A 10,780-nucleotide genomic window follows, 5' to 3' on the forward strand; every position below is an offset into this window, starting at 1 on the left:
AAAAGTTCAAAAATGAAAATAGATAAGAGATGAAATTAGATCATGCTTTACTGTGATAGTAGGAACTTTTCCTGTAATAACTGCATCAACTCGTTTTTCACGTGAAAGCCAGGCCAATTGCGCATCCGCTTCATACGGCGCCGTAATGACCATGTATCCCTTCTCTCTGCACATGCTCTTGACGCCTTGAGTAATTTCCGGGGAGATGCGAATCGCTTGGATGAAGAAATTCCACGAGCTTTGATTATTCTTCAACGCCTCAATTGCTTTCTGTCGATTTTCCTCGCGACGGGCCCGGCGAGTTTCGTTCGTTGCTTTTTTCGATGGAAGTTTTTCGCCGTCAAAGACGCAGATTGGAGTGATATTGAATTTTTTCAAAAGCTCGAGTCGCTTGAGACAGAAAGCATTGATTTCTACAAGAGTAAAAATGAAGTTGAAATCAAGGAAGACTCCCTACTTTCTGATGGTCTTTCTGGATTCATAACGACGCCTTGTGCATCTTGAACTGCTCCTCTATGCACCCAGCAGGGCATATCCACTGCCACAACTTGTCCCCTTATCGCTTTGAGCGTCTGTATTTTATCCACGCATGGTTTTATGAATTCATAGAGTCCGGAAATTCCCATTGCCTAAAATCTAAAAATATTGAATTATATAAAAGCACTGATGTTTTTCATGAAAGGTTGTTTTCAAAGGAACGGGAATCTTTTGGAGCGAATATAATAAAATAATAAAACTACAAAGGCAGAAAGTGAGAGTAGAAGTGCAATCGTTGTTAATAGAAGAATGGGTTCTAGGAAAAAACTGAATGAAAGAGAATAAAAATGCATTTCGATGCATTTTGAGAAGGAAAACTGATAATGAAAGAAGTACGTTAATTTTTAGTTAAATTTCTTGCGAAAAAATGGCTCAAATGGCTAGAATTAAACTAAAACTACAGAATATAACTAATAACACATAAATCGGAAAAATAACACACATAAAACACTGAACTTTGTTTACGATGTATTTAAATTAATATTTAATAAGGTTTTGTATAACTAATACAGTAAGAGAAATTCTTATCTTCGTTCATATTTTTGGAAAGAGGATGCTTTTTTTTTTCTTCAGGTAGTGCTGGAAGCAGAAGTTTGGAAGTAGAACTCGTTAAGTTTTTTTTGTTATTCGATCAGATCACCAGCTGATCAATTGCTCGCTTCTTGTTCGGCGAGAGTAAGAGTTATTTTTTGGAACTGTAATTAGGAAGAAGGGCTGAAGCTTCAGCGTTTAGACAGGAGCGGTTTGAGACATGAATTTTCCCGAGCTAGTTGAAGGAATGGATTGCGCAGCAGCAGCTCGGCGGTAGCGCGCTCCGAAGGAGTCCGAGTTAGAAGACGATTCACGAAGTTGCGCAGAACTGTCGACACCTAAGAAAGCCAGTGAACAGCGTTCGTCATGAGAAGTTTCATTACCTGGTCTGCATGGCGCATCTTTGACGGGACGCAATCTTTGATCATTTTTAGCGCGTTGATAGGCGTTTCGTTGAAGAATGGTGGCTCTCCGTCCACCATTTCTATCACCATGATTCCCATTGACCAGATATCTACAGACGTCCCGTACGGAATTCTTTGTTAGATGGATTATTAAAGTGATTTACTTTATTTCTTACCTAGAAATCAATTCTGGCGCCATCCAATAGGGCGTTCCGACAAATGAGCGTCTTTTCGGAATTTCTGGCGAGATTTGAGCGCAGAATCCAAAGTCAGAAAGTTTAATCTAAAAACTAAATTAGAGAGGGCAATACATAACTTATCAGCTGACCTGTCCCTGCGACGTCAGAAGAATCGAGTCAGACTTGATGTCCCTGTGGATAACGCCTAAAAATCATTAAAATTGATGAACCAAATAAAGAGAATTTGCGATCGGCACGGACCTTTATCGTGAAGGTAAACGAGGGCTTGTAGAACGGATTTACAGACGGTAGCGATTTGTGGCTCTGTCATCGTCACACCAGTTCGGGTCACTGAATTCATCATTTGAAAAGCTCACGAATAAAATTCTTACCGATATCCGTAAGAGCACCCCCTTCCAAATATTCCATAACCACCCAAAGTTCATCATGAACGACGAAAGAAGAGTACATTTCCACAATATTCACATGATGATAGTCGCGCATGATGCAGACCTAAATTTATTTGAGAAAACTATTTCCCAACATTTTAGTAAAAAAAATATTTTCTAGAACGAAAACGAGCCGGCGTCAACGCCACTTGGCAAAATAACCTATTTGCTCAGTTTATAAGTCGAAAAATCAACAGAAAACTTGAAAGATCTTTCTGAAAAGATGCCATTTATTCCAGTGAAAAAAGCGAAATTGGATGAAGACGGCCTTCGACGGCTAAAGGAGAAAATTACGAAGGCGGAGATTCTTGAAAAAATGGCTGAACTGACAAAGGTTTGGAAGATATACTGAGCTTCAAGAAATGAATTTTAAGAGCCTCGCGGAAAGAAAGAAGACTTTGGCAGCTTTGGAATCTTCTGGACTAACCGAAGAGAAACGAGAAGAATTTATCAGGAAAAGATAAAAAGCTCTAAATAAAAGCGAGCCGAAAAAGCTTTAAATCTTAGAAAAAAAGCTCTCTTCATCGATTGAACGAAACAAAAGACCTGGCCAACCAGTTAGTTGGCGTCTGGTGTGCCCACACGAACAAGACGATCGCCGAAGCGCACGAGCATTTCGGCTGGAATGAAAAATCTCATGCTCCGTTCAAGAAAAAAGAAAACAACGATTCGAACTAAAAAATTTCGTGCTGCTCCAGAAGTTTCAAAAAATGCGCCGTTTTAGTATTTCTGTTGAGCAAAACGCAATGAAAGTAATAAAAATCCAAAAAAACCTACCTCGTTGAAAAGCAGCTCCCTGCGCTGCTGTTTCTTGAGGTTCATCTTTTTCACCGCTAATTGTCTGTTCTGCTTGTCGACGGCCAGGTAGACCAGGGCAGTAGAACCCTCACCAATTTTGCGAATCATTTTCAAATGCGTCGTTGGATCGCCATCACAGACGACGCACATCAGCGCAGCTTTGAACTCCTCGTGCGTGACTTTCTGCTTCTGGTTTTGCTTTTGAAACTGTACTTTGAGATTGTTGGCTTGCGAAAAGTTGGGTGTCGATTTTGACTGGGTCAGTGGCAGTTTCCGAGGTTTTGTAGCGGCTAGAATCGACGAGTTACGAAAGAAGAATAAGTTTATAACGAGTTTCGTTAACTCTGACGTCTACCAAGGCTAAATGACCCGCGAAGATGCTCATAGACATAGACATACGTTTCTGAGGCAAGTTATTGTTGTCGCTGGGTATGCTACGGTTGATCTGAATCCGCTGAATATAGGAGTTGTTCTGGGTGACGTGTAGCCCTGACGTAGATTTCGACTTGGGCACGGGATGGCTATTATCGCCGGATTTGACGTTTCCAGTTTTGTTGGAATTTGAACGGCGACTTTGGAAGTGAAGACGAGCAGCAGACTTCGAAACAGTATAATTGCTGAATGCAATATTAAATCAGCTCGATATCAAATTAAATTTGCCTCTTTCAAGCAGGCCATTTACGTATTTCGCTGTCACAATGCTTGAATTAAGATTGCAATATATGACGCAAAGTTATCAATAAATAACAAGGAAAAACAAAGAATTGGCAACTCAGACTATCTACAATCAATTTACCTTGATGAAGAAGACGTTCTTTGACCATTCTCTTTTGAAATATCCATCTTCGCAAAAGAGCTTTGCATCTCAGTCTCCGAAATATCGCTAAAGAAGTGGTTTTAATTCAACGTCGCCTTTTCTTTATTTTTCTATGCCTATTCAAAGAATCAATGCAATTTCTTTTTACTGTATATCGGATTCAATATAAAAGGTGATTTTCTTTGATGTGCGTTTTCTTTCTCTTTTATTTGGAAAAATTATTAACAAAGATCTCTTGAAAATGTGCTGTGAATTAATAAAAGTGGGTATCTTTTAAATTTAATAAGTGTGGTTGAATATAAAATAAAATAAATCAATATCCCTTTTGAAATAAAAATTGAATCATGACCTTCTTTCGAGGGTCAGCTTCAAATTGATAAATTGACAACTCAATTGTGAATGTTCTCTAGTTGACCGTAGAACTGTGAATGTTGAAATTAAGAAAAACAGCTGTAAACCTGTTGGAAGTCGGAATTCTGCAGACATAGCTCGAGTTTCTCAAGATATGAAAACGGCTTGAAATAGAAATAGGTTTGCGACTTTGGCTTGTCATGGATATTTTTGGCTCTTGGCTCTTTAGGAAGTGGCGAGACCTTTTTGGGTCGTTTACTCTAAGTTGTCTTTCTACACAAGGTGTCGTAAACTTGTTAATTATTGACGGGTACGCGTAAGTAAAGCGCACTGTTAAAATCACGTAATCGCTGAAATTGCTTTTTTACCTGAGAATCGGTTTTGTCGACGAAGGCTGTTCAAGACCTCGATCTTCTCTGAGTGAATTTGACCTGGCAATGTCCACATTTTTGCGCCTTTGACTTCCACGAATGATCCTACAAATCAATATCAATTGGCGAATTTCTTGATTACGCGCATCTTCATTACCACATCTCTCAGTCGTCTCAAGATTCCTTTGGGCCTTGTTACCAAAAATTGAAACTAATTAGACCCTTGCCCTTGTTTGATATCACTTCATTTGCATTTTAAAAAGTAGGGGCAAATTGAATCAATTAGCGTAAGTGAGTTAGATTTTAAGTTAATTCTACCTGTCTTCAAAGCAGATTGGGGTGATGACATCGGCATCAATATAGGGCTGGCGATTTCGATGACGCTCGTTCACAATTGATAGCCACTAGGAATTTAAATTAGGCTGATGTCTTGTCAGCAGCTTGTTTTTGACCCCGAGAAATCGCCATAAACGATCGTTTTCACATTTAGGTCATTTCTTCAATTTCAAAATTTAGCCATTGCTATTCAAAAGTTACTCACTTGAACAGGAAGTCCAATAAGTTTCCCCTCCTCGGTCGACACCCTCGTATGCACTCTATGCTCAAAGTTGGAGGGGCCAGAAATCGCCGGCCTCTTTTTCCTCGAAATGCCAAACATTGGGAGACAACAAGGACTCTACTCAGAACAAAATCACAATCTCACAACGCGTGCTGCAAAACGAACGCCCTGCTTCCACTTTTTCTTTGTTGCATATCTGAAACAATAAAAATTCGGAGAGAGATAGGCACTAATCGTCTAATCCGACTGTATCCTGCTGTTAAAACAATTGTGTATTGATTTTCGTCTGCTTGAGACACATTTTATTTTTGAACCATTGTGGAGAATTCAGAATCGGGGCTAACGTGCGAGGAGACGGTTGAGTGGGGGATGGTTGAGTTTTATATTTATTGGAGAACGGGGGACATTGATCAGGGGCAAGGGGGGTGGTTGATTATTGAACGTAGTAGGACACCAGAAAGATGGGTTATATTTAGATGAGATATGAAATTTCGATGCACAGAAATTTAACCTAGATGGATGAAATTAAATTAAAATTAACCTAACGGCGTTTGCCAACTGCAGTGCTCCAGCCATCAGACTCGGCAGGAGGCGCGTCACGCTTAGGAGATGGCTCGCGACGTGGTGGGGCACCACGGGGCTAGAATATGTTAACTTTAGAAAAAATATCACTTTCTTACCTCATCTCGGCGATCGTCCCGTCGCCAAGCAGGTGGTCCATCTCGTCGAGGCGGAGAACCTCCTCGTCGCGGTGGCGAGGCACCTCGTCGTGGGGGAGGGCCTCGATCATCCCGTGGACCTGCTCGCCAGGCGCCTTCTGATCTTGGTGGCGAGAATCGTCGGCGAGGTGGGGAACCTCCTCGTCTCGGTGGAGAGCCTCCGCGTCGTGGAGGAGACATTCGTCGTCCAGGTGGACCTCGTGGTGGGGAAAATCGTCTTGGAGGCGATCGTCGACCTGGAGAGAAGCGTCGTGGGCCTGGTCCATCTCGTCGTGGAGGCGAGTATGGTCGTCGGCCACCTGGCGATGGTGATCGTCGACGAGGAGAGAATCGTCGGGGACCTGGTCCATCTCGAGGTGGTCCGTCCCGTCGAGGAGAGAATCGTCGAGGTGGAGATCGACGGCCGGGAGATGGGCCTCTTCTCCAAGCACCGCCTCCTCGGCCAGGAGATGGAGATCGACGAGCACCGAATGAACGGATGGGTGGTCCGCGGCGGTCGGGCGAGGGTCCTCGTCTTGGCGGGGATCGACGGCCAGGGGAGCCTCTTCGGGGAGGAGAGCCTCCACGTCGCCAAGGACCAGCACCTCCGGGCGATGGAGATCGTCTTCGGTCGAAACCTCCTGGTGGTCGATAACGATCGTCTCGAGGTGGGCTTCGTTTACGCATTCGCTCCTCTTCTGCTTGAAAATTTATGACTTTGCTAAGAAATAAGACTTTACCTTCGCGTCGGGCGGCTTCCCTTCGTCGTTCTTCTTCGGCGGCCTCGATTTCTTCTAAAAAATAAATAAGACTTGAGAAAAGAAAAATAATCTTACTTTGTCGACGGGCCTCGGCTTCTTCTTCCTTTCGTCGAATTTCTTCTTTTCGGCATTCTTCAAGCCATTCTTCGCGTCGTTCTGCGATTCGGTCTTGTCTTCTTTGTTCAAGACGGATCTTTCGTTCGGCTGCAACCTCCGCATCGAAGGCTTTCTTCTTCTTTTCGTAGAGCTCTCGTCGCTCTCGCTAAAACACATTTAGATCCATTTGGCAGTCGTTTCTGTATACCTTGAGCTTTTCTTTGAAACCTGCAGCATCTTCTGACATAAAAGACAGTCGTTGCTTCGTCGCCAAATCATTTTCCCAGTCAGATCGCATTTGTTGCATTCGGACGTCTTCCATTTCCTCCATGAGGAGTCGAGTCTTGGCAGCTTGCTCTCGATTGTACTCCTCCATTTTGGGAATCTCAGCGAGTCGCTTCGCTCGTTCGAAGTAATCAAACTATAATTTACGATAAGAAAAATGCTTTATCAAATTCAAACTTACGCTACGCTCGACCTTCTTGAGCTTTTCTTGGTCTTCACGCTTGATTTCCTTGAATTTCTTGACTCGCTCCTGGAAGAGCTCGTTCAAGTCAACAGTCAGCAGCATCTCAGCTGTGAGATCAGAGAACAGCTTCGCACCAAGTTCAGACTTGCGCATGCTCTCGAGCTTTTCACGAGCCTGTCGGAGTTGCTCAGCCTTCTCTTCTTCTGTCTTTCGGAGAGCTTCCAATCGATCTCGGTCTCGCTTTTCTTTATCAGCGATTTCCTTCTCCTTATCAGCCTTGTCTCGGGCTTTCTTTTCTCGCTCACGGGTGGCTCGCTCTCGAACTTCAGTTTCACACTCTTCAATGCGCTCTTCGATTTCATCTCGTCGGTTCTTGAGTCGGTTGGACTCTCGGGATCGTGCCTTGATGTAAGCGGCATAGTTGTTCGTTCGGCGCTTGATCGTAAGTTTCTGCTCCTCATCAGACTTGAGCTGGATGATGGCCATTTCGAGGACTCGCGAGAGATCGTTCAGACGGTTGGAGATCCATTCATTTTGGGTGTCAGTTCTTGAAGCAGTCAAAGGATCAATGGACATTTCGTCATCGACGTAGAGTGGTGCGGGGTCGGATTCTCGGCCAAAGTTGATGATGTCCTTTGAATGATCAATTCGGACGCGGAGCTGACCGATTCGAGAAGCATCGACGATCATTCGCTCAACTTCTTGTCGAGACATGTCGGGGAGAAGCTTGATAAGCTTGGGGAACTTGACAGTCATGTAGATCTTGGAGACCTGGATCAGAATTCGAGAAGCCATCACGTTCTTGATTTTCTGAGCGTAGAGAGCGTGGTACTCTCGCATACGCTCGGACTCGTGATTTTCAAGCCATTTGAGGATGTCCTCGACTTCGCCCTTCATCTTCAAAGAGCCTTCTTCGGTCTCGAGAAGCTCGTAAAGTCGGACGAGCTGCTTTGGGATGATTCGCAGAACGCCATATCGAGAGATCATGTCGGTCATGAGAGAAGCACGAGTTGGGGTTCGCTCAAGCTCAAGGAGACGAGCCATCTTCTGATGCTTTTCGACTAGAGCATTTTCGATGTCGAGCATCTTTCCGAGACCGTGCTTGACCGATGTGATGGGGATGGACATGGTCGAGATAAGCATCATCGAGGCAAGGGTGGAGAGCTCTTGCTGAGACAGATTCTTCCGAAGATCACGAGTGAGCTTGAAGAGCTTATGTCGGGTGCAAGCATGGAAGAGATGCATGTTGGCTTTCATGAAGACAACACCGAGCTTGGTATAGAACTCAGCGAGTTTACCAGGGTGTGGTTGTCGCTTCGGGATGTTCATCAAGTAGTGAATATCCTCAACAGCCTTGAAGGCTTCTTGCCAGAGTTCGATTTTGATGCCGAAATCCAGCTGGGCGATTCGGATGTCCAAATGAATAGCTTGAGACTCGGGATTCTGGAGGGAAATCGCAGTCGCGGCGTTCTTACCCTTGGTTCCTCGAGTGATCTGGTTCAAATGGCTTCGGAGAGTGTCGGAAAGTCGTCGGAACTCGTTCTTTCGATCGTACTTGACACAGAAGGTCATAGCGAGCTTGGCAATATCTTGGTAGAGTCGCTCGACTGGCTTGTTGTTTCGGAGAAGGTCCAAGCAGTTTCTGTACGCGTCCCAGAGGAACTTGATCCATGGCACAAGGATTTCGATGTTGGCTCGATCTTGGGTATCTTCGCCGGTGACAGCGCCGAGCATCATGTCTTCAGGAGTCATAGGAACTTCCAAATCCTCAATCGCAGCGAGAGTCTCGCTATCAGCTTCTTCCGACGCATCGACGCCGCCCATTGCAATCTTGCGCTCAAGAGCGAGCTTCTTACTTTCTTCCTGAGCCTGCTTGACGCGGGCCTCAGCCTTCGACAAATACTTTCGGACGACGTATTCGAGACTTTGAACATTCATCGTGTGGCAAGTGAGCTTGTACTGGAACAGCGACTCTTTTGCTGCTTTTGAGTCCTTCAACTGGACGTTTAAGTCGATCAGGGTTTCCATAATCTGTTCATGGACCTAAGAACGCATGAGTCTTCGTTGGTTTAAAAAGAAGCGAGTACCTTGGTCCAATTTCGATGTCGCTTACTCTTGATGACATCGATGAGAACTTCCTGGGCCGACTTGGGCTTCTGGACGACCAGAAACTCCTGTGCCTTTTTGAGAGCATTCTCAGGACGCTGAAAATGCTCAGGCATCCTGAATATCATACAATTGTTAGTAACTCCTTTTGGAACAGATATAAAATAACTCTTAGTGTCACAAGTAGTTTTAGAACAGACAGGGCTTGAGCTCGGACAGGAGAAATAGAAAGGAAACGATCAATGAAGAAAATTATTTCAATAGTAAATATTTTCAAAAAAGAGAAAACTATAGTAAAAATCGGGAAATCGCAACTAGCCTGGAAAATTTTTCACAGCTTTTTTATGTTGTTTTTGCATTTTTCATTAAAATATTACCGTTTAGTTTTCACGTGTATGTTTGTGTGTACGCGTATTCAGAATAGAATAATTGGTTGAAAAGGCATTTAGTAAATGAAAAAATAAATGCGGTAATCGAAATAGTAAATGAGTCCACAGAAAACTAATGCGCAAAAATTTTTAACAAAAAATCGTTTATTGAACGGTGTTTCGAACGGGGATCACAATTTCGCCGGGATCTTTGTCCCCAGGGCCGTAATACAGCTCCTCTTCTCCGATTCCTCTGATGACTACCGAGCAATGCTCCGTTCTCTGGCGCATCGGGGGCCCGAAGAGTTCCATGTAATGTTGTGGGGGTCCAAACAAGTCCAATCGCGGGGGCCCGTACCTCAATGAAAACGTAAATGACTCATCAAATATGACTCAGAGCAGTGGCGCTAGGCACGTACGCTACTACAGTTATCTTTCATCCCTCTTTTAAAAAACGTTGCTAATACGGGTATTAATTAACTCGAAAATAAAGCTCGATTGAGAAAAAACATTTTTTAGTAATTCACTTTTTAGGCTTAGACTTCGTTTTTTGCTTCTTCTCCTCTGATTCTGCTTCTGTAGGCTCGACCACGGGGGCTTCATTCTTTGGCGATCCAGGAAGATTCTCCGAAAGGACTTCCTCTCGTTCGCGTTCGCTTTGGATATCACTGTGGTTGACCTGAATGCGAATTCTATTTTTTCTAGAGAAAACGAGAGTCTTTTACCTCCAAATGTCGCGTTGGAGTTCCTTTTCGTTTTCTTTTGTTAGGCCTGGCAGAGTGTTCGGAATTAGCGACAGAGGCAGGAGAGTCGGTTTGTCTTACGTTGCTGATATTCTGAAGTCAAAACTAAAAGGGCTACTTTTCGCATAAAAATTACATTTTCGGAAGTAGAGTCTTTTGTACTCATTTCGTCATCTTCCTTCATTGGTTCGGCTGTTTCTTCTTCACCAGCTTCAGAGCGAGTACCTTCGACAGGCTCCTCTTCACCAAGAGGTGAGTCCTCGTTGTCTTCACCATCTTTTTCACTTTCTTTTGAATGCTCATCATAATGTACTGGGGTTTCTTCCGATTCGACTGGTGTCTCTTCCTCCGATTTAGTCTCCATTTCCATCGGTTCGTCTGGATTAGAGGCTTTCTCAGCTTCAGAACTCTCTACTGGAGAAGTTTCCTCAGGAGCTATAGCCTCTGGTTCTGACGCTTCCATTATTAGTAAATCTGAATTCGCTATTTTTCGTTTTCAAGTTTTATTGAATATAAATGTTTATTTGAACAATTATCTCGCTT

The 10,780-nt window shown here is 43.7% G+C and overlaps 6 protein-coding genes across 8 annotated transcripts in view; 2 read left to right on the forward strand and 4 right to left on the reverse strand.

Moving 5' to 3' along the window:
• The window catches only part of LOC145704272 (dihydrolipoyllysine-residue acetyltransferase component of pyruvate dehydrogenase complex, mitochondrial-like), an 87,428-nt gene that overhangs the window by 34,740 nt on the left and 41,908 nt on the right, over positions 1–10,780 (forward strand). The gene's annotated exons all lie outside the window — the stretch shown is intronic.
• On the reverse strand, positions 2–632 carry LOC145705681 (exonuclease 1-like). Its single transcript, XM_081783169.1, has 2 exons — positions 458–632; positions 2–413 (listed from the first exon to the last, which is right to left on the reverse strand). Exons 1-2 carry the CDS (start codon positions 624–626, stop codon positions 7–9), a joined length of 576 nt encoding a protein of 191 aa, XP_081639295.1. The 5' UTR covers positions 627–632; the 3' UTR covers positions 2–6.
• On the reverse strand, positions 668–5,190 carry LOC145704274 (serine/threonine-protein kinase PAK 4-like). 2 transcript variants are annotated; one of them, XM_081781725.1, is made up of 13 exons: positions 4,979–5,190; positions 4,756–4,841; positions 4,435–4,542; positions 4,174–4,230; positions 3,695–3,781; positions 3,298–3,515; positions 2,878–3,188; positions 2,044–2,164; positions 1,913–2,002; positions 1,801–1,856; positions 1,649–1,755; positions 1,452–1,605; positions 668–1,406 (listed from the first exon to the last, which is right to left on the reverse strand). In XM_081781725.1, the coding sequence occupies exons 1-13, from the start codon at positions 5,093–5,095 to the stop codon at positions 1,260–1,262; spliced, it is 1,659 nt and encodes a 552-aa protein (XP_081637851.1). In that variant the 5' UTR covers positions 5,096–5,190; the 3' UTR covers positions 668–1,259. The 2 variants fall into 2 exon arrangements, with proteins under 2 accessions (XP_081637851.1, XP_081637852.1); XM_081781726.1 differs by lacking the exon at positions 4,174–4,230.
• LOC145704291 (uncharacterized) lies at positions 2,274–2,836 on the forward strand. The gene is made up of 3 exons (XM_081781743.1): positions 2,274–2,434; positions 2,475–2,552; positions 2,614–2,836. The coding sequence occupies exons 1-3, from the start codon at positions 2,324–2,326 to the stop codon at positions 2,776–2,778; spliced, it is 354 nt and encodes a 117-aa protein (XP_081637869.1). The 5' UTR covers positions 2,274–2,323; the 3' UTR covers positions 2,779–2,836.
• LOC145703978 (eukaryotic translation initiation factor 3 subunit A-like) lies at positions 5,265–9,247 on the reverse strand. Of its 2 annotated transcripts, none has more exons than XM_081781397.1 (7): positions 9,108–9,247; positions 7,018–9,063; positions 6,760–6,972; positions 6,531–6,717; positions 6,435–6,488; positions 5,677–6,392; positions 5,265–5,636 (listed from the first exon to the last, which is right to left on the reverse strand). In XM_081781397.1, exons 1-7 carry the CDS (start codon positions 9,240–9,242, stop codon positions 5,538–5,540), a joined length of 3,450 nt encoding a protein of 1,149 aa, XP_081637523.1. In that variant the 5' UTR covers positions 9,243–9,247; the 3' UTR covers positions 5,265–5,537. The 2 variants fall into 2 exon arrangements, with proteins under 2 accessions (XP_081637523.1, XP_081637522.1); XM_081781396.1 differs by having other exon boundaries at positions 5,677–6,395.
• LOC145703982 (uncharacterized) lies at positions 9,273–10,743 on the reverse strand. Its single transcript, XM_081781399.1, has 4 exons — positions 10,374–10,743; positions 10,220–10,330; positions 10,022–10,173; positions 9,273–9,852 (listed from the first exon to the last, which is right to left on the reverse strand). The coding sequence occupies exons 1-4, from the start codon at positions 10,698–10,700 to the stop codon at positions 9,660–9,662; spliced, it is 783 nt and encodes a 260-aa protein (XP_081637525.1). The 5' UTR covers positions 10,701–10,743; the 3' UTR covers positions 9,273–9,659.

Source organism: Oikopleura dioica, chromosome PAR, assembly GCF_907165135.1.
Source record: "Oikopleura dioica chromosome PAR, OKI2018_I68_1.0, whole genome shotgun sequence".
NCBI classification, from domain to species: domain Eukaryota; kingdom Metazoa; phylum Chordata; class Appendicularia; order Copelata; family Oikopleuridae; genus Oikopleura; species Oikopleura dioica.

Bases quoted from the DNA above. Each gene is read 5' to 3' on its own strand.
- LOC145704274 (XM_081781725.1), bottom strand. From the start codon at position 5,095: ATGTTTGGCATTTCGAGGAAAAAGAGGCCGGCGATTTCTGGCCCCTCC. The intron at 2,003-2,043 runs GTAAGAATTTTA...TGATGAATTCAG, and splicing joins GGGTGCTCTTACGGATATCG to TGACCCGAACTGGTGTGACG. The intron at 1,857-1,912 runs GTCCGTGCCGAT...AATGATTTTTAG, and splicing joins CGTTTACCTTCACGATAAAG to GCGTTATCCACAGGGACATC.
- LOC145703978 (XM_081781396.1), bottom strand. From the start codon at position 9,242: ATGCCTGAGCATTTTCAGCGTCCTGAGAATGCTCTCAAAAAGGCACAG. The intron at 6,973-7,017 runs GTAAGTTTGAAT...CGTAAATTATAG, and splicing joins TCAAGAAGGTCGAGCGTAGC to TTTGATTACTTCGAACGAGC. The intron at 6,718-6,759 runs GTATACAGAAAC...AATGTGTTTTAG, and splicing joins GTTTCAAAGAAAAGCTCAAG to CGAGAGCGACGAGAGCTCTA.
- LOC145703982 (XM_081781399.1), bottom strand. From the start codon at position 10,700: ATGGAAGCGTCAGAACCAGAGGCTATAGCTCCTGAGGAAACTTCTCCA. The intron at 10,174-10,219 runs GTAAAAGACTCT...ATTCGCATTCAG, and splicing joins CTCCAACGCGACATTTGGAG to GTCAACCACAGTGATATCCA. The intron at 9,853-10,021 runs GTGAATTACTAA...GTTTTCATTGAG, and splicing joins ACGAAGTCTAAGCCTAAAAA to GTACGGGCCCCCGCGATTGG.
- LOC145704291 (XM_081781743.1), top strand. From the start codon at position 2,324: ATGCCATTTATTCCAGTGAAAAAAGCGAAATTGGATGAAGACGGCCTT. The intron at 2,435-2,474 runs GTTTGGAAGATA...ATGAATTTTAAG, and splicing joins AAATGGCTGAACTGACAAAG to AGCCTCGCGGAAAGAAAGAA. The intron at 2,553-2,613 runs AGGAAAAGATAA...TCTTAGAAAAAA, and splicing joins AGAAACGAGAAGAATTTATC to AGCTCTCTTCATCGATTGAA.
- LOC145705681 (XM_081783169.1), bottom strand. From the start codon at position 626: ATGGGAATTTCCGGACTCTATGAATTCATAAAACCATGCGTGGATAAA. The intron at 414-457 runs GTAGGGAGTCTT...TTACTCTTGTAG, and splicing joins TCCAGAAAGACCATCAGAAA to AAATCAATGCTTTCTGTCTC.